The sequence below is a fragment of the Barbatula barbatula genome, assembly GCF_947034865.1.
Source record: "Barbatula barbatula genome assembly, chromosome: 21".
Taxonomy (NCBI): Eukaryota; Metazoa; Chordata; class Actinopteri; order Cypriniformes; family Nemacheilidae; genus Barbatula; species Barbatula barbatula.
In genome coordinates this window covers 12989162-13009234 of record NC_136784.1, presented here as the reverse complement: position 1 = coordinate 13009234, position 20073 = coordinate 12989162, and the positions used below count along the sequence as shown (strand labels likewise).

The following is a 20073-nucleotide window of genomic DNA, read 5'->3' as shown; positions in this document are numbered from 1 at the left end:
CGTCTGGATATACAAATATGAACAAAGTTCTTCTGTAAATAGGCACATGGTTACTATGAGGCTGTGTGAAAGAACTTACAGCCAAAATCACATCTTTCTATTGTGAGTTGTTAGATGATGTCGTGCGGCATCATGAACTGACAACAGAAACTGAAAATATGTCAATGAGAACGTCTTTATTGTTGTAAATATAATGAGTCGATATACCTTCGCGGCTATCTAAAATCTTGAAAGGTAAGAGGTCTTTGCCAATTATGAATTATTTTAAATTGATATATCGTTGATCAGTAACTGCCTTTACCGATTTCATAATAATAGATAATCCACAGTGCTTTTACATACATTGCAAAATGTTTACATACACACAAATATGATGATGTCATAATATATAGGCTAAAGACGTGTACTTATAATATTGGGCCAAACTAATGCAGTTACTGTAACACATTACATGCTTACATAAGAAGTGGCGAGGTAATTGTTACATAAATAAAGATTAACAAAAGTTGTGATTCCGCATGTTTGTGTGTGAATAATGGAAGAATCTGACAGAACTGAATGTATAGTTAGAGATGAGGCAGTGTCAGCTGCTTGAATATGGCAGTTAGTTACAGTATGCATGTCACGGTGTGTGGACAGAACCCAAACGCAGGCAGCAGAGTTAAATAACAAAAACTTTATTTAAACAAAAGGAGAACATGATCTAAAACAAGACAAAAATGTAAACTAAAACTTTCCACAAGGGGAACAAAACAAACAAAGTCCTTTGAATAATAAATCAACAAAATCCACAAACTTAGAACAGGAACAAACACGATAATCCATAGACAGGAATAATCCAACAAGGTGACGTGAGGAGGTACGATAATGACAAAATGACAATGAACCGACAAGGGACAGAGGGAAAACTGGGGCTTGATAAAGGGAAACACTAACAAGGACTGATGACACAGGGAGAGTGGCCACAGGTGACAAGGATGAAACACTAAGGGAAAGCTAACAGGAGGATTGCACGAGGCAGGTGAGGGGACTGAAACACTAAGGGAAAGATGGATCAGGGCTGGAGACAAGACTAACACTAATGGACTGCAAACAGGGAAACAAGGGGGCGGGGCTAAAGGACGTGACACCGGAGAGAGAGCATGGCTTCTCAAACCAAAACAATGCTCTTTCTCCACACAAAACACATGGGACTGACATGATCCTGCCACAAGACTCGAAAACCAAGACAAGGAGAGGCAGGATCATGACAATGCAGGGAAATGTCTTGATATTGTTGCTGCTTGTCCAGGAAAGTTGCAATCATGTGGTGTAAATCCATAGGATTAATGATGTGTACAGGTGTTGATATTGTCCTTCAGGTTGTGATCATAGTTTGTAACTTGTCAATATAATCCTGTATAAAATAGAGGTGCTTCCTACACGTAGAACCCTAGAGGCTGATTTAAAACTTTATTGTGCGCATGTGTGTGTATGAGGGGGTCCATAAACACTTGTGAATTCATAATCCAGCCTGGACATGTTATGCGCTCTAAAAAACAAGATACAAATTGTTTGAAAGTCAGTGTGGTTGAATAATGTCTGTCATAATGTCATGTCATGATGTACATAATGCATAATACGTACTTCAGGGTAACCTGCTGAATATGACTATTAATAGTTTTCACCAATCAGTGTTTTTATAATTTTTATTTCATTATTTTACAGCATGACCAAAAATGTTTGGCTATTGTGTAGTTTCCAAAGCTTAGAGGTTTTTGTGATGCATTCATTACGATGGTACTTCCCTCACTGCTTGATTTGAACTATTATTTAGCAATTGGCCCGCATGCAAAAGCACCAAAAACACAGACTTGCAACACACAGTTATGTCCATATTGGGTAGACACTGGGCACCTTAAAAATGCTACTCTTCAGAAAAAAATGTAGTAAGTCGCTTTGAATAAACATGAAGTATTGGCTTATTTAACTTGCTGTATCGTTGGCATAAAATAAATATTTATGGAAGAAATTGCATAAAAAGTAAGTTGTTTATGATTATAGTAGGTATTACATGTGCCAAACGGTGTCTAGCATACTGACAAAACGATTAATTCTCCAAAGGCTTTCAGGAATTTTAACAATGGACTTTCTGAAGTTAAAGGAAATGAAAATAAGCAACAGACAGGAAACATCAAAAACATTGACGTTGAAAGTGTTGCAGCTTCAAAGGCTGGAATGAGCTTTGGTTCTTTTTTCTTTTCAAAGATTTGAGGTTGTAATTAAAGATGTTTGCTAAACGGATTATAAAACCCACTAAATATGAAACATAAGTTAACATTCCACTTGTTAGTGTAATGCAAGCTTAAGATGGCAGCTGTACTTTAGAACAGGTAAACATTGCATTATTTTTCAGATTTTGAAAGCACAAGTTGTTGTATGTAACTAACATAGCAATCCACATCGAGAACAATCCAATTGTTACCACCATGATTTTGTCTACCAGGATAATGTATCAGAGATGCCACCTGGATTAGTGATGTGACGTGTGAAATACATTTCACTGTAATGAAAGTATCCAGTAAAAACCATCCTATTTTAACAACACAACCTGATAAGAGTATAAAAATAACTTGTATGAATTTATAAATTAAATCAAATGCTGTGTAAATGTCATCCTCTTGAATCCTTTAGAAACAGTATGTGTGCCAGGAAACAAAATGATCTGGTTTGGACTTCTCTCTGCTGTGAATCGCCAGGCCTGTGACTCTTTGATATGAAGTTCAGAACTGAGTTTATTTTCAATATCTGGTAACACTTCAGTATAACGGGCAATTCTCACTATTAACTAGTTGTTATTAGCACGTCTATTGTTGGAATATTGGCTGTTTATTATTACTTATAAACCACACGTTCTGCATGACCATATTCTAAATCCCTAATCCAACCCAACACCTAAACCTAACAACTACCTATCTATCTATTAATAGCAACAAATTAAGAGTTTGTTGGGGGAAAAGTCGTAATTAATGGTTTGTGTTTTGAGCCTAAAAGTCTCTCTCTACAGACCCATTAAATAATGAAATCATTGATGTAACAGACGAAGGGATGAAGATGAATTAAACATAATATGTTACTTAAGTCTGTTTTAATTCAGCCAACACAACGTTTTTAGTTACAAAGACTTAATTTGATAAATGTAAAATTGTAGTACTTTTCCAATTTGTCTCAACAAAGTATGTTGTGTGAACTTGAGTTTTACTCACAAAGATGTTTTGTTCTAGTTAGCATTTACACAATGTTATAAAATCATACTATGACTGGCGTCTCTTAGCCCCGCCCTCTTGTTCTCAGCTCATACTTGTCCAATTAGTGTTTCATCCCCCTTACCTGCCCCGCGTCATCTCCCTGTTAGTTTCCCTGTTAGTGTTCATTCCCTTCACCTGACCTGTATTATCATCCTTGTTAGCGTCCCTATATAATTTCCTTCTGTTTATTGTCCCGTGTCGGTTCATTGTGTTATCTAGCCTCGTCGTGGCTTCGTGTTGGATGACCTTGTTCCGGTTGACCATTTCCCTGTTGTGTGTTTGGACTTATTATCAATATTATCCTGGACCTTGTTTGTTTTGCCCCCTCGTGGGAAGTTATATGTTTGAGCCTTGTTAGTTTATTGTTTGCCCCATAGCGGGTTTATTATTTCAAGGAAGTATATTTTATTTCCAACACTCCGCGGTGGCGGTGCACTGGAGTGGTGGTGGGCAATATCCTCCCAGGCTCGCACTGGTGACTGTGGTCCATTTCCGGCCCAGGGCAATTAGTCCCTGCAGGACTCCAGGTAAGGACTGGTCCTTACCTGGAGGTGCTGGACTGTACCTACCTGGTCGCTGTTCCTAACAGTCTTCCACCTTTATCCAAACAGGAGGAATTGGTGCATCAGCCAAATAGGCAGTTGGTGGAACAGCTGCAGTCACGAAAGGAGCGGCAGAATAATCGTACAGCTGTATCTATCTTTTGTTTATGTGTTCAAACTAAACACTCTTCGAAGATACGACGTATGCAATACTACTGTATGGGTACTCAAGATTAATATGAGATTAGTAGAAACTGCGTTTGAAAACTGATCTTTACATTCAATTGTGAATGCATTTCAAGCCTGCATTAATATATGTTTCTTGGTGTTTGTCTAACAGTATAATAGGATGAAGTGGGTCAGGACAGCAAAGCAAATGTGAATGTGCTTTCTCATACACATCGCCAAGGCAGCCACTCAGCATGAATGCTAATTCTGAACTTTTAACATGAACAGGTAAGCAAGCCAAGCGCTGGCTGGTCTACTGGAAACAGCACACTGACCGACTTCATTAAGACAACTGACGTGACAGCACAACAAAAGCTGACGAGAGAGTGTTTTAGCCCTTTAGTGATGTGTACGAAAACACTTTGGCTAAATTAACATTTAACAAACAACTTGACCATACATTTTATTTCCATTTCAACAAAATCAAAGCTCAGGACTGACATAAAAAGTCATCCAACAGCAAATGTGAAAGACTGACAGTATGACAAGACGCTTGAAAACTGTGATACAAATCACATAAAAATATAAAAGAATACAGTATATGAGAAGTCTTGTTATGGACATATTTATTGCTTATGGATTTCATACCATTTGAAATTTGGTTTATATTTAAATTACTGTGCAAATATGTATGGCTTTATCGGTCCTATTGATTATATAATGTAATGTGTATATGGTACACATTTGTGGCACAATTTCTATATTCTGCAGAATGTATAGAAACAAAGCTATTGGTCTCCTTGCATCTAATATGATAAATCTATTAACCCGTAATGGATTGAAAGGTCCTGTTACATTTAGACACAAAGGGGTTCATATTGAAACCTTGTGTACGCTGTCTAGTGCTGCTTTCTTTGTGAGCAACACATACAAACCCCAATGAACACTTTTCAGAACATCTTAAAAATACACGTATTGTGTGTAATTCAGCAGGTTCTTTTGTCTGTAGTTGCTCACAATAATTAAACAAACCTTTCTCTATGGTCTAAGGACCAATTCAATGCCGAGGAGAGCGCTCAGGAATCCTATTTGAATACACATTCAGAGTATGAAGGAATTTCCCTCTCCTGTCGTCAAGTATTCTGCTGTTTTGTACAATGCTCAGATGTTGGCACATGTGCTTGACTGAGTGCACTTCAAAGGAGGATATGCAAACTTCTACACTAGAAGGTATTAGTTGGAGTGCTGATTGTGGGATAGTGATAAATGGAAAATCTTGTATATCTTTGGCCTGTTGCTATGGATTTATGGTAACATCCATAATCTCTCTCAGTAATGAGATCCTGGTATGCAGTTTCTCGCCTCAGGAGGAAAGAATTGGCACAAAAAGCACAAGTTGCTGATGCTCAATGTGCAAGAATGCGTTAACATTGAAATATATTGTAAGAAATTAGGCAATGTCAAGGGCAACCTTGGACAACTAACTGCCCCAACCAAGGCCCAAAGCAAGAGGTGGAGATGAAAGATGCCTACTAAAAGTCAAGATGATGTATGATCAAGATGAATGGTTAGCATTATTGTGTTGTACTCAATTTTTAACAGTGTATTTGTACTGGAATTATTTGCTGGCAAAGCCAAAACAATCTTAATACGAGCTGATATATTTACATGGGAACCTTCAAATGTTGATCTTAATAACTCACTCAGAGAGACAATCAATTGTATGCCTTATTTCCCAACATGATTTGATGCTATCCCACAGTGCACTTGGCATCCTAGAGATCACTGCTGATGACAATGTTAGTGTTTCTCTCAGCTAAGCAGTCTGTGTTTGTCTCTAGGTCTTCAAACGCAAGTACAAGCTATAGAGTCTATAAGTACAGCTTTGCACTCCGTATGTATGTTGCACTTATAAGGTCATGTTCACATTTGGCATCTTTTTTTAAGCTGCCAGTGTCTGTTTTACATTATAATCTTATGGAGCAAACTGGGTTTTCCAAAAATTCCTAAGCACTTTTTTAAACGCCACATCCGGCGTTTTTTTCTGCAGTTCAGAGCGTCTTTGGAAGTTGAAAAAAGTTCAGCTTTTCTGTAAAAAACCCAATTTTTTCACAGCTGACCAATGACAAACTGGTAGGGAGACGGTCAAGCTCCAACTGTGGCGTTTGGTGATTCAGATTCAGATTCGTTTCGCATCTACTTTCTGAACATTCTGTATTTTGATTCAGCTTGTTGCCCAACAAAACACTCATTTACATATTTTCTGTTGTCAGTCTGATTCTGTTTCTGTCATCATCTGACAAAATCACCACACACACTTGAAGGAGCAGTGCATAGAATCACGCTGCTAGAGAGACCAGCCCTGTCCCCGGGAAAGCGATTCATGACGTTTGAGAATCGATATTGAATCGATCGCATTTAAAAAAAACATCAATGGAAAAATCTATTATTTTGCCCAGCGCAATGCATGTCTAGAGAACAATTAGTATTGTAGTTTGTATATATGTGATTGGTTATTTCAAAGATGGTCTCTGTTTAAAACTCGGATAGAATTCCACTACGCTGTTTTGAGTAAGATTTAAAAGGTTGATGAACGGCTGGATTAGACCACACACAGAGATACAACAGCTAAAGGGTGCAAGCAAGGCAAGGATTGCCCTCCAAACAAAAGCCTCTTCTCCTCAACTGTGATTCCATTAGAGACTCCGATGCTTTTTTCTCTCTCTGGAGTTCAATAACGTCCAAAATAAGGTTCTTCGTGTAGCGAGTGCCAGCTCACACAGAATGTTCAGTATTTTGATTTGGCAGGGACAGTGCGACATTTTAACAGTAAACAAGAACACAAGTTTATCTCACCGTGTTCTTTCTTCAGTGTTGTTGGTGTGGTCTTGAGTGTTGTTTTAGAGATTTCCAGATAAAGATTAAAGGGATACTTCACCCAAAAATGTTGTCCTCATTTACCCTTTGTTCCAAACCTGTCTTTGTTCTGCTAAACACTAAGGAAGATATTTGGAAGAATGCAATGACCAAACAGATCTTATCCCCCGTTTACCGCCATAGTAGGTAAAATAAATATGATTTGAGTCAATGGGGGACGAGATCTGGTTGGTTACTGACATTCTTCCAAATATGAAGAGAATATAATGAGAATTATCTTTTTGCATTAATGTGGCATAAAATGGAAATGCCCAAAATAAAAATTGTTTCCAAACAGTTTCCCATTATTTCAAGGAAAAAATAGATACAATGTTTATGCAAGACACTGAAGATATTCTAAACACACAAGTTCATATTTGGTAATATATCAGATTTCTGTGAGGTCTGAAAGTTACATTCCTTTTCCAACTTTTTTTATCCACAACTTTTTTTATCCACTTATGCACAAGGATAGCAGAAAGACTCTTTCTCACAAAAATTCACAAGTCTATATTTTCCTTGCATTAGACTGGAGGCGCTCACAAAAAAATATGCCGCATTGTTGAGTGTGGAATTTTTTTGGCAAGGTGATGCAAATATTTGCACAATAAAAGGAACGATGTGTACTGTGAGGTGTCTAAAAAACTCAGCTGAGGATCCGGCACTGACAGGTGTATTAGCACAAACCCCATCGCCAAAACCGTCTTATTTAATTCCTTCTTCCTTACGCTTCCTGATACCTTGACCCTCCCCCAAACCCAGCAAAAATCACTACCGCAGCCCATTTCACTGGGAAAACCAATATGTCAGAGAGTTATGTCCAAGTGTTAATCATCTTTCACGTGACTACAGCCCTGGAGAGACCTATAGCGTATTGGATTTCTCACCGTCAGACTTGCCTCCTGTATGACTTGAGTGGTTGTGATCCAGGCATTTCCAGCCTGAATGAGGATGAGAAGACAGTCCTATAATCCCTCCATCACTAATGCCTAATTCGGAATCTTATTAATTAGTTGAATGGTTTGGCTCGGTTGTGCAAGAACTCGCTCTTTTAAATATTAAACTGACACAGACCATTAGCCACACGTACACAGCGCCAGCCCTCTGTTGTGTATTCTGCTCAGTCACGCGTGAGGAGAGAAGCTGGTATGTTGGAATGCATTCAGATTCAACGCTATAAACCCAGCACTATGAATGAATAAAAGAAAGCACAGAAGACAATCTTAGACGTATGGGGTGCCTGCCTGTGCATCACAGTGCATTCAAACATTTGCTCCACAGCAACCTCTGTCTATCAATTCTGAAGTCCAAAGAGATGACCCATTAGGTTCCTCTGTTTTCTAAGCAAAACAAAGTTCTAGTACATTAAAAGTATGGCAAGATCTTTCAGGTACAGCGTAAAATAATTTTAACCCTTTTCGATCACTTATGATTTTTTATTTATCCGATTAATTTTTTTTACAAAAATAGTATTATAGTAATAGTAAATAGTATATTTATTGTCTAAAAATATATTGTCTAAATTTATAATCTAAAAATATATACGAAAAATATTTACAATTTGATTTTATACATTATACATTCCACTTAAGTACAGACCTTTTGTATTTCATTTAGACACAGCCGACAGTTATGAAAGGCTGTGTTTTTGAAAGGAGAGTCTTTGTTGGACAGTATGTTTGCCTCTAAGTTGCACTTTTCTATTTAATTTTGATTTCTGTCAAGGTGCTTTTCAGCGTTCTTATATGCCCCAGTGATTTTGCATCGCCAGCCACTGTAAAGCCATCTTACAGATCCACGCTGATACATGAGTAAAAACCACAGATCTATGGTGTTCTGGAGAATGAGAGGTTGGATACTACAACAAGACTGAGAGTTTAATATTAGAGCCGGGATTCTTGGGTATTTATGGTCATTAACCCTATTTATTACTTCACTGGAAAAGAGGAGAGCAAGCCATAAATGATGGACCCATGACAGGTTAACTGCTTTTTTCCATTTTAATAACACACCCAGACCTCCCAGCCTTGGAAATAACCCGTTGAAACACAGGAAGCGACAGAACACCTGGGCACTTTCCCTCCCACACCGCCAAAAACAGGGACACAGATTCACAAGCTCTTAGAATTCCCACAGAGTTAAATCTATCATGGTACTGAAATGATCTTCTAGTCCCATAATAACACTGCTCTGGTAGTCGGACAATAGCAAACACTTGATAAAATACACAGCTTTTCCATGGTTTCATCTCTTACCTGCTTTGAATTTATCCACACGTTTAAAGTACCAGATGGACTTCACTTTTTTAGTGTGCTGAGCTGTGCTAAAGCTAGCCTGGGTCTTCTTCCTACTGTTGGAGTTCCCCATGGCTTTGATCTCAGGCCCCTCCGGTTCTACAATCCCAAAACGTACAGTAGTTCCACATGTGTATTTATATTCCTTTTCCAGCTCGTCGACCCAGCTATGGCATCAGGGACAGAGATGTCCGGCTCTCAGATTTGTCGGGATCCAGCGCGTGTGCTCTGAGCGTGAGTATGTGTGTATGAGACCCTCCCTCCCTCCTCGCCTGTCTGGTTCTCAACACACTGCTTTCAGTGACGATCAGTCACAGCTTACTCCCAGCACTAGGAATATGAGGAAGGAGGGATATCTGCTTGCCTGTGCACACACAGTTTAAAAGCGCTCACATATGTTTCCTGCCTGCAGTGAACTATATTGCTGATCATCAGGATTCACGCTTTCAAATGTCTTCTGTTTTATAGACTTTGCCCCAGGGGCTCCATACCTCAGCATGCACGGCAGCCTGCTTTTTTTTCTACTGCCTTCATCCACCGAGTCTCTATGACTCCAACAAAGATAACATTTTTAATGTTTAACAACTGTAGATAAGCAAAGCTCATGAATATTGTCCAGAAATATCCATCTAATATTTCACTCCATAATGTGATGCAAGTAAATTATATTTTCTTATCACATTTAAGCATTAAGCAAACAATATAAAGTATTTGATCCATACAGGAAAATGTGACTTGTTGTGTACTACGGTAATGAGAACAAACTTTTATTGCATTACAGTAATGAGAACCAGGGAAGAAAATGTGCTTTGTTTTCATGAAAATGATCTAAACAGGGTTCATGCAGTCCTCTGGTGAAACACTCGTTTTGTGTTTCCATCTTTCTGTCCCCTCAGCTTACTGTCTTTCACTGCCTTTTACTTTTTTCTATATCGAGTAACCTGATATTTAATTTGACTTTCATCTATAGCATGAAGTGCATTAACTGTGATCAGAATTACAGTCCCATTCGGTTACTGTACATTTACAATACGGACAATAATATGCATATTCTGCAAAATTCTCACATTTAGATTTGAATTAATTGAATTAAAAATGAATTCATTTACATTTAGATAAACATTGTCGATTGATCAGAAATTTTTGCATTTAAGATTTTTAGATATTAGCACGTTAATACAAATTTACTTTTTATTTGAGTTTCTGAGAGGACACTTCATAATATCACTAAATGATCAGGAAGAAATGCAACGCCCCACTGGAATGTTGTTGACCTTTTCCAGGTACCAGCTGGGCCTCCCCTCCATTGTTTCCCATCTCTACATCCTCATTTCAGCCCAAGCTTGTAAATGTGGAGCGCTTTTTCAATCATCGTAAATCTAAAACAAGCCGAAATTACAAGAGGTTTGTAAATGCAAATGCGATGACATCCGTGGAAAGAAGGCATCCTTTTTCTAACTTGGCAGAGCAACACGTCCAGACTTTAATGTATTGCACAAAACCAAGGAGAAATAAAGTTTATAACAGTGTATCCTGTTTTATCCACAACGGCCCATCACACAAAACACATCATCAATTTTGGTGCGGAATCAGATCTTATTTCCAGAACTGATTAAACATCCGACTTCGACACTCCTTCTAGAAACATGATCTATATTACATCATCTGTTTTTCACAACCGAGTCGAGCCCTGTATCACAACAAAACCAAGACGAGACCTTTACAAATACTAACACGCAGGTTTGACTTCAACCTTTGGCTATAGACCAGTTCCAGTTCTGAAGATACATTACACAGCAGAGACAAGTGCATCATACATCAATTTACAGACTCAAAGGGACTCAGAAGTACTAGTCTGAGTATACCGCAAGAAGCTTTCAGAGGGTATCATCACAGGCTAATGGCTAATAATACCATTAGCCATAAAATCATTATAAATTGATGTCATTCTTATAATGTTATGCATTAAGCTCTATTTTTGCAGATACACTTCACAAAGCTGCCCTCACGTTCTCTATCAATCCTGCCATTCGGCTCATCTGAATTCTGTTGGTGTCAATCTTTGGTAAACCTGTGACTGTGTCCTGAGACGAGAAATGGAGGCTTGTGATTTGAAGTCATTCAATTTTAGCTGACAGGAATGTGATGCCCTGAGGGTGTAGTGATATTATTTGGCATAGCTTACTACCTGGTTTACTTATCGTTGTCGGGTTAAAATATAAATATATAAGTTATAAATATATAAGTAGACTGTTCATGGAAATTGTGCTGCTGCAAATAGGATTTATCTCACATAAATGCAAGTGTATAGGATTTTATTTTTATTTAAAATTAGTAAAAACAAATTATGAAAGTAATTGCCATATTCAACACAAACAAAAATAACAGATAAGGTCTGTTTAATAAATTTTTTTATGAAATCTGCTCTGACAAATGCATACGAACCAATCTCTGATAGTGATACACACATCCTCTCTACTTCCTCTGTTCAGCTATTTTAATGTCTACTGTATATTTTACTCGCATAGCCGTGCACATACACCACCAGAAAATGTGTTTCTTTATTATCTTTCACACCCTTTCTCCTCATCTGCTCTCCATCTCACGTGTAGCCTATGACATAATTTAAAACAGCACACACACACTATAACCACTAAATCATTTGCATGCACTCCACCGTGTGTCCACCATCTTGTGACAATATTCATAATGTTACTCATAATTTTATAGCCTAAATTTTCCACCACAAGTCACGGTGCCAATAAACCAGCTTTCTCACTGCTAGTCACTGGTAAAAGTCAATACAATTTGTTGGCAGTTATGAGGTGTTAATGGACCCTGTGGTCAAGGTGAACTTTATTTTTCTTCCAACTCTAGAAATGAAGACCCCATCTGAGCGTGACTAACCATTTGGATGTGAGCAAGCGCAATGCTGTGTTAAGGTAAATGCAGGGCTCTTATGTCTCATTCACCGTTTCTGTATGGTCATACACTCACGCACCGCACCTTGTATTGTTCACGCTTAAAAAATAAGAGATACTCATCCCGCTTTATACAATTAATATGAAATGAAGTGTCCATTACAGCATTGCGTTCACATCCGATCACGGTGCATCACGGGAGTCTGTTTCATCCTTTATAACACGAGATTATAAATCAAGTTAATAATGACTGTCCTTCGCTTTATTTATTCCCAGTTAAAATTGACCTTTTTTCTTGCTGTTAACAGGCAATGTGAAAATGTACTAATGCAAAAAAAATGCATTATAGACACCCAGAAACTGTTTGCCTGCCTAACCTACAAGAATATGATAGGCAAAAAGGATTTTAATGTATAAATATAACTACAATTCCTAAAGATTTTTGTTCAAATCATATTTTTGACATTCGATCATATGCTCCTCTGTCTCAAAGACATCAGCATCCGCCTTAAAGGGACAGTTCACCCAACAATGAAAATTCTCTCTTCATTTACTCACCCTCAGGTTGTTCCAAACCTGTACAAATGTCTTTGCTCTGCTAAACACAAAGGAAGATATTTGGAAGAATGTCGGTAACCAAACAGATCTCACCCCATTGACTGCCACAGCAGGGGATGAGATCTGTTTGTCTGTCTTTTATCAGATCTTTAATCAGATTTACCAGTTGGTATACTTTTTATCTGTTTTGTTCAACTATAACAATGGTACAATTAAACTGTTAGAAATGTATGTAATTGGGTGGGCTGAGAACTTTAAGTACCTCCTCTCCTAACAGATGTGATCTCACTCCAAATTTCGGATAACACTGGAGAACCCTGTATATGGTAGAGCTTTAACTGACTCTAACTGGTTCCAGGAAGAAGAACTCCTAAAATAGTATGTTTATAAAACACTGCCAAGCCATGTCAGTTAACCCTGATTTCTGCAAGCCTGATAAAAATCTATATATGTAAATCCTGGGGCATTGGCGAAAGATGTCTTCATTATATATGTATTATCCTCCCTAGTGATATTCCAATCATGTCTTAACAGACACTGTTGAGTGAGATACGCACTTTGGATTTGGATTCAATTTATCTCGACGCTGTCCTCTTGTGGTTTAAGGTGGAAGTTAACAGTCCAGTCGTGCACAAATCCACAATTGATCTTGATTTGATGGGATATACTGGTATGCAATCCCCCTGGCATCGAGTCGCATTCCATCCACCTGCATTCCACCACATCTAGGTGCTGGCAGAGCCAGAGACAACCTGATGCCAACCAGCACTACTGCTCCCTTTTCTTTTAAAATGATTGTTTTAACATGGTCTTTTCCTTTCGTAAGGTTCCTAAAGGTAAGCAAGATGGTTATGTTTGAATACCAAGAGTGCCCTGCCTGATTCTTTATAGTGTTTCTGCGTGTTCATTGTTCCCAGTCTTCATTCCTAGCATGCCTGCTCAGAGTGTCAGAGTTATGAAGAGTGCAGGTAGAAGAGGCTCAAGGTTAAGGCAAGATGATGAGTCATGAGGCATTATAAGAACTGAAAAGATATTCAGCTGAATTTTCTCTCTGGGTCGACCAGTTCAAGGGAGACGCAGTAAATAAAAGCTACAGCTTGGACATCATATTTTTGTCTAGGGGGCATTGTGTCCTTTTAAAATAACTTATAACATTAGTTATATGAAGCATATTTAGATTAAAAACATTTCAGTGTTTTTTTATAATAAATATGAATTTATGTTTGGTATCTCATGGCATGCAGTGTAAGTATTCGAACATATTTGAAAAGGTAAAATAACTTTGCTGTTCAGTTTGTTTTTGACAGCAGAATGTTCTGCATGAATAATTCTTCTTAAATCAAGTGTGTCAAGTTCATTTCTGAACGGTTAACACGTTTCTGCTTATAAAGAAACACGAAACAAATGTTAAATGGAAATTAAATATACTTAAAATTTTTCAAATTGTCTTGCTCAAGAACAGACTGTGGTCATTTCAATAGAGATCTCAATAATATCTCAAACTGTGCTCAGATCTGCCATAATTTCAAAATGGCCAGAGATTTCAATATAAACACAAGCATTTCTCAAGAAATTCATTCAAATGATTTAAACTACAATCACATTGCTCTGTACTCATACGGGATGTCTATTATTTCTATTTTTATTCATCCTTTCGGAAAAACAGCTGAAACAATGTTGACACTTAAAACTATGAATACAAATTCATATTTTTACCCCACCGAAATGATCATGACATCTCGCTCTCTAGGGACGCAATGCTGTGCAAACAGCACATTGAGGATAAAATAACATAGACATAAAATAACTGGGATCTTTTCGTCCATTATTGTATTCATAGAACTTAATGATGAGATACGGACATGGGAGGTAAAGAATGGTTGCCATGACCACGGGGAAAGTTATCTGGGTGTGTCATCAGCACCCCTGGTTGGAGTTTTGTGTATGTCGGACATTTGGGTGTAACCACCGTGACCCAGGCCGAGGTCAGAGAACTCGTTTGTGACCTTTAGCAGCTTCTTTTAGAAACGCACTCATTTATCTCTCCTGAGCTCCAAACTCTTTTTTTAGCTATTAGCGTTCTTGTTTTTCACTGTTAGCCTACATAAAACTGTCCAACTAAGAACTCTTACACATGTGGGAGTTCAGCACTTAAATGTATCTAATGTATCTAAAACTTTCTTACAAAGGGATTGGTGACTTGGAGATGTATGCCTCGGCCTCCCTGACAGGTTTGTGGTATTAGGAATATATCTAAATGCTTTTTTTCTTGTGTAAACGCAGAAGTTGGTGTGTCGATGCAGAGACAGGCAGAGGGCATGGTTTTGTTGAAGTCAAAGATTGAGATGAACATGTCAACAGGTGTATCCATTACTGTGAGTTACATAATGAAAACCACACACAGTGATACATGAGATGACTGAGGGCATGAACGGAAGCATGGAGAGTTTTCTTACCAGTTTTGACTAAATCGTGGTGATCTGAAAGTACAAATATGACGTGATGGAGCAGTTGGGCCATACTATCAGTGTCATATTTACTTTAAGGCATTTGGCAGACTCTTCTATCCAACTTAAAGTGCATTCAAAGACCCATACAACAAGTTTCACATAATCCTAGGAATTGAACGCATGGCGGTATATTCTCATGAAAATTCTCTGAGGAAGAAAGTTATCATAAATTACTGCCTTTTGTTTCTATTCTTTTATGTTTCTATCACGTGCGTCAGGGATGTATATCAGTGTCTCATAAAGCCATTAAACATTCACATGCTCTTTATTTCCAAGCTATTACAGAACGCTCACGTTTCATTGAACCGCAAGTCATCTGTACTGGCATTTGACATCCTCGGTAGCAGATGTCTAACCATTACAAAGATGATCAGCCCACTTCTTTATTTGTCATTTCCACTACATCTCTGGTACATTTACATTTACGCATTTGGCAGACGCTTTTATCCAAAGCGACTCGCATTGCATTATTCTATACATTTGTTTTTAAGTATATGCAATCCACTGGGATCGAACCCACAACCTTGGCGTTGTTAGCTCCATGCTCTTACCACTGAGCTACAGGAAATAAAAGCATCCTTAAAAAAGAACAAAAATTTGAAGATTTGTTTTGATTTTGAAGTCTTATAATGTCTGTCTAACAGTTTGGGTTAAAAATAAACAAAAATCAGTTATTGAGCAAGTAAATGAAAAATAAGTGTTCTGATTTTGTGGAAAATGTCAGTATGAAATATATATTAATGCTTTTTGGATTTTCCTTGAAAACACAAAAACACTGATAAAGAAACAGGGGTGCAAGTGAACTTCTGGACATTTCACATTTTTTAAGAGTTTTTTCTTTGGTCACAGGCTCTGCTCTCTGTCTCTTTCTCACACACACACACACACACACACACACACACACAGACTAATATGCGATAAAGCATCAATAGCAAAGGTATGTTTAATATGTCCATGTTTTTAACAGGGTTTTGAGAGGGAATCCCATATACAGTGACCTCACCCCTCCAAAAATGTCCGGACCTGATAGAACGCTCTTGGTGAAGGGAGGGGATGGACAGAGACTGAGCTCAGTTAAACAGGGGTGACGCAAGGGTTCAGTGCAGCACAGTTGAGCCTCTAAGCCCCAAAATGTCCTGCATCAGGACAGTCTATCTGACTTATATCTTTATGGGACAGAATGACCAGTCATAAACTCATAAAAGTAAAATACAATCAACAAGCCACTAAGCCATACCATAAGTATTATACTTCATAACTTATCCTGGTTCTAAAAAAACATTTAAGGACTAGTTCTTCAACATAGACAAGCATCAAACGAGAGGAGGAAAAGGGAAGTCATTTTAAAAGATAACAAAAATCCGCCCTCAGTCATCTGTTTCAATAAAACAGCATGTGTCTAATCTATAAGACCTTTCCACACTTTAGCAGACCTTCCCCTCCCCTGCATAACAGCTTTATCACGAAATGAACCAAAAAAAGCTATTAATCCAAAGAGGCAATATGCGACTAGATGTCTCTGAATTACTATATGCATGTTATTTGGAGTGCATGTGCAGTTAAAGTACCAGATGTCCGGTAACTCGCACACTTTGGCATCTCATAGTCTACAGGCTCTTTCAGCAGAATAGTGTGCGACTTGAGGGGGCAGGAAGAGAAAAATCCAAAATCTGAGAACTCTCTTACTCTTCTGGTTTGACCTCCGCTGTAAAGTGGCCCAGCAGGTTTTAAAAAAGTGTCCAAGGGCCCTCGGGGGCCGTCTGATACAAGGGCTTTTCCTTAGGCGAAACGTTCCCAGAACACTTTGCCCATGGCCAGAGGATGAAAATGTCGAACTTGATATCAAACAGCATTCGTAAAATAAAGGGTAATGTAATAAAGTTGTTATTTGGAGGTTGCTAGGGTATTTTGGATGGCTGCTAGGGTGTGCATGGTGGTTACTAAGTGATTACCAACTTGTTTTGTAGTGTAATATTTTTGGACAACACTACATATGCTGCTCTCATAAGTTATATCAGAGCATATCACTGCGTGTTTTATCATTTTAAGGGAAAGGTCGAGGCCAAAATAAGAGTGAAACAGGATGGCAAAAAGAGACACAACAATACACAGATTAGCCATTCCAGGGAAGTCCTTGGAAAAGGAATAGTCAATCATAACTAGAGAATGTACACACAATACACGGACAACATGTCTGTTATGCCTTTATGCACCAAAAGTCTAAATCATGTTATCAACTTATCCACGCTTATACCCATTTCAACATGCAACCTGCATTCAGCTACCAAAGAGAATCCCTTGTGCTCACCTCTACAGTGTTCACCACCGGCATGAATCTGTTTGGTTGTAGTGCTCTCTCCACTTCGTCCAACTGGACCTCCTGTCCTGCTTTGTCCATTGCTAAGACTCCTCTTGCGTTTACTGCCCTTGAACCAGCTGAATGCCCGACTCAGGGATGAACCGCGTTTCTTCTTACCAGCCTGCAGGGCAAGAATCTCTTCAATGTCTTTGGGTACCAGATCCCCTGCAGAGCTTCTCCTGGACATCCCGAGGCCTTCAAGTACCGATCTCTAATGGAACGCCTGCCTTTATAACAAGAGAGAGAAGACAGAAACATTGCATATTCACATTTCATCCAAAAAATGCAATGATGAAACAATGCTATATGCTAACAGAGATATCACAGTACCTTTGACTTTGGTGACTAAGGCATTTTGATTGGATCAAAGTTTTCGTTAATCCAAACCAAACTATTAACTACGCTTAAATTCGGAGAGAAATGTAACTCAAATCCAATCTTAACTTTAAAATGTGTCTGGTTGATATGAATGTTGTTCCTAAACCGTATTTAAAATAGTTCATTACATGGTTAAAGGTCCAGCGTATTAAATTCAACGGCATATTTAAAAACACAATGCTTCATTATGTAAGGTCTTTACACGTCTTAAGACATAGTTTTATATATTATATTGCATTTAATAAATAAAGACACTGCATTATACTCATTATAAGAATAATTTGGCATTCAAATTTAGTTTAACTCTCATGGATCAGCCCTGTCGGACTTGAACCTACAACCATTTGGCTACCAAGTCCACATGTTTAATTCTTACACTCTTACAAAATGCTGACTTTTTTCAACTCACTGTTGGGTAACAACTACTCCACATAGGTTAATTTATAACCCAACGGTTGGCTGTTTTATTTTACCCAACCATGGATTGAAACAACAAAGTGTTTACACCACACTTTTTTTCAGTAGGAGAGAAGACTACAAATGCATCCACTCAAGCTTCCAGCTGTCCATCTATGTTTATACAAATCCTCCCACATCCGTAAAAACAGAAGTATGAAAAAGTTACAATTACTCTGTTCCAAGAATTGCCACACATGTGTTCTGCATCAGATTCTCGCGAGCCCCGTTTCAACACATTTTTACGCCAGCATTCACTCGCAAATGTTGCGTCTACATCCTCATTCTCTGAAGAGTTTATTCTCGCTGAGCCATTTAATCTTAGTCACGGTGCCAGAGCTGGAGGTATGAGAGACAAAACAAAAGTAGAAGACATAAACGCAACAAAAGCAGGCAGGGAAAAGTTCCTCTCCCCCTGAGAAAATATGCAGAACTCCAATACACCCACAACAGATCTGAACAACCCGTCTATATATTTCTCTGTTTTTAACTTCATGCTATGCTTCTTTTGCACACATTGATGCTGTAATCGGATCGACAACCAAATCTCTGGATACACACCTCTTCATTAAACATTCAAGCAGACACTGGCACATAAACCCACGTACACCAGAAAACCAACTCACAAAACTACAGCACCATCTAGACAATCGCAAACCAAACTGCACAAAAGCTCCAGAGGGGTACCTTGCTTTCCTTCCTTGCCTCTTTTGTTCGCCTGTCCCGGGTTGTGTGTCTTGTCTTTACTGCAGTGCTGTGCTGTCTTGTTTGTTCAGCTCTTTTTGGGTGAGTGGAGCTCCATGCTGGTCGCTCCTCTGTCTCTGTCTCTCTCTCTATCTCTCTCTTGTGTCTGCTTCTGTCGCTGGTGACCGTTCAGCGCAGTGCATGAGGAACTGCAATCCACGTGTGTATTCCACCCAACTATTTCACAACGACATGCTCCCCCCTCCCAGGCTACCTCATCTCTCTTATCTCTCTCTCTTTCTCTTTCTCTTTCTCTCCCTCTCTTACACAACAATGTGAACACCGTTTCGCTCTCCTTTACCTTCACTTACCACTGTTTATCCACTTCTGTTTCTCCTCCTCATGCGATCTTAAACCGAGTCTCATCCAGAGAGAGAAACACTATGCGGTTCCTCTAGAGGGACTCTCTCTTCAATTCAGAAGCATTGACAAGGGTGAGATGATGTGTTTGTGTATACGTTATCGAAATTATACAAATACTTGCAATGCCGATTATTGCAGGTGATAATGGGCGCTGTAACTGATGTCTAGCGTAACTTCTGACATGCAAGAGGCATGCCGACTCAGCCAAACCTCGCACGGGCACACACTGACTAGGAGAGTGAAGGAATAAATAGCTGAAGTTTTTACTATCAACGAAAACTAAAGACGTATCCAAAAAGTACTCAAAAAGTATTTGAACCACAACAACTAAGACAGTGACAAACTACACCTGTGTGAACCGTGTGGCTTTGGTGTCCAAATTCTTTGTTGGGCCACTGTACACCTTGCAATTGGGTAACCAATGGCAACCGTTTGATGAGTTTATGCATCTTTTTTGACCTCTTGCTTATTCCTCTCAGGAATTTTCTCTTGAACTGAGGGCTGGGTAACCATGAATTCGCTATTTTCGTTCTTTCACAGCACAGAGAAGCCACAGAAAAGATGTTAAGAATAGCTG

At 38.6% G+C, this 20073-nt stretch overlaps 1 protein-coding gene across 1 annotated transcript in view; it reads right to left on the bottom strand.

Moving 5' to 3' along the window:
- The window catches only part of nhsl3 (NHS like 3), a 37312-nt gene extending 17850 nt beyond the window's left edge, over positions 1-19462 (bottom strand). Inside the window, exons 1-2 of the mRNA XM_079485532.1 lie at positions 19077-19462; positions 17505-17782 (exon numbers count right to left, since the gene is read on the bottom strand). Of these exons, the coding sequence (XP_079341658.1) occupies positions 17505-17742 (238 nt within the window). The 5' untranslated portion in view covers positions 17743-17782; positions 19077-19462. The remainder of the gene's footprint in view (positions 1-17504; positions 17783-19076) is intronic.
- Positions 19463-20073: the final 611 nt, after the last annotated feature.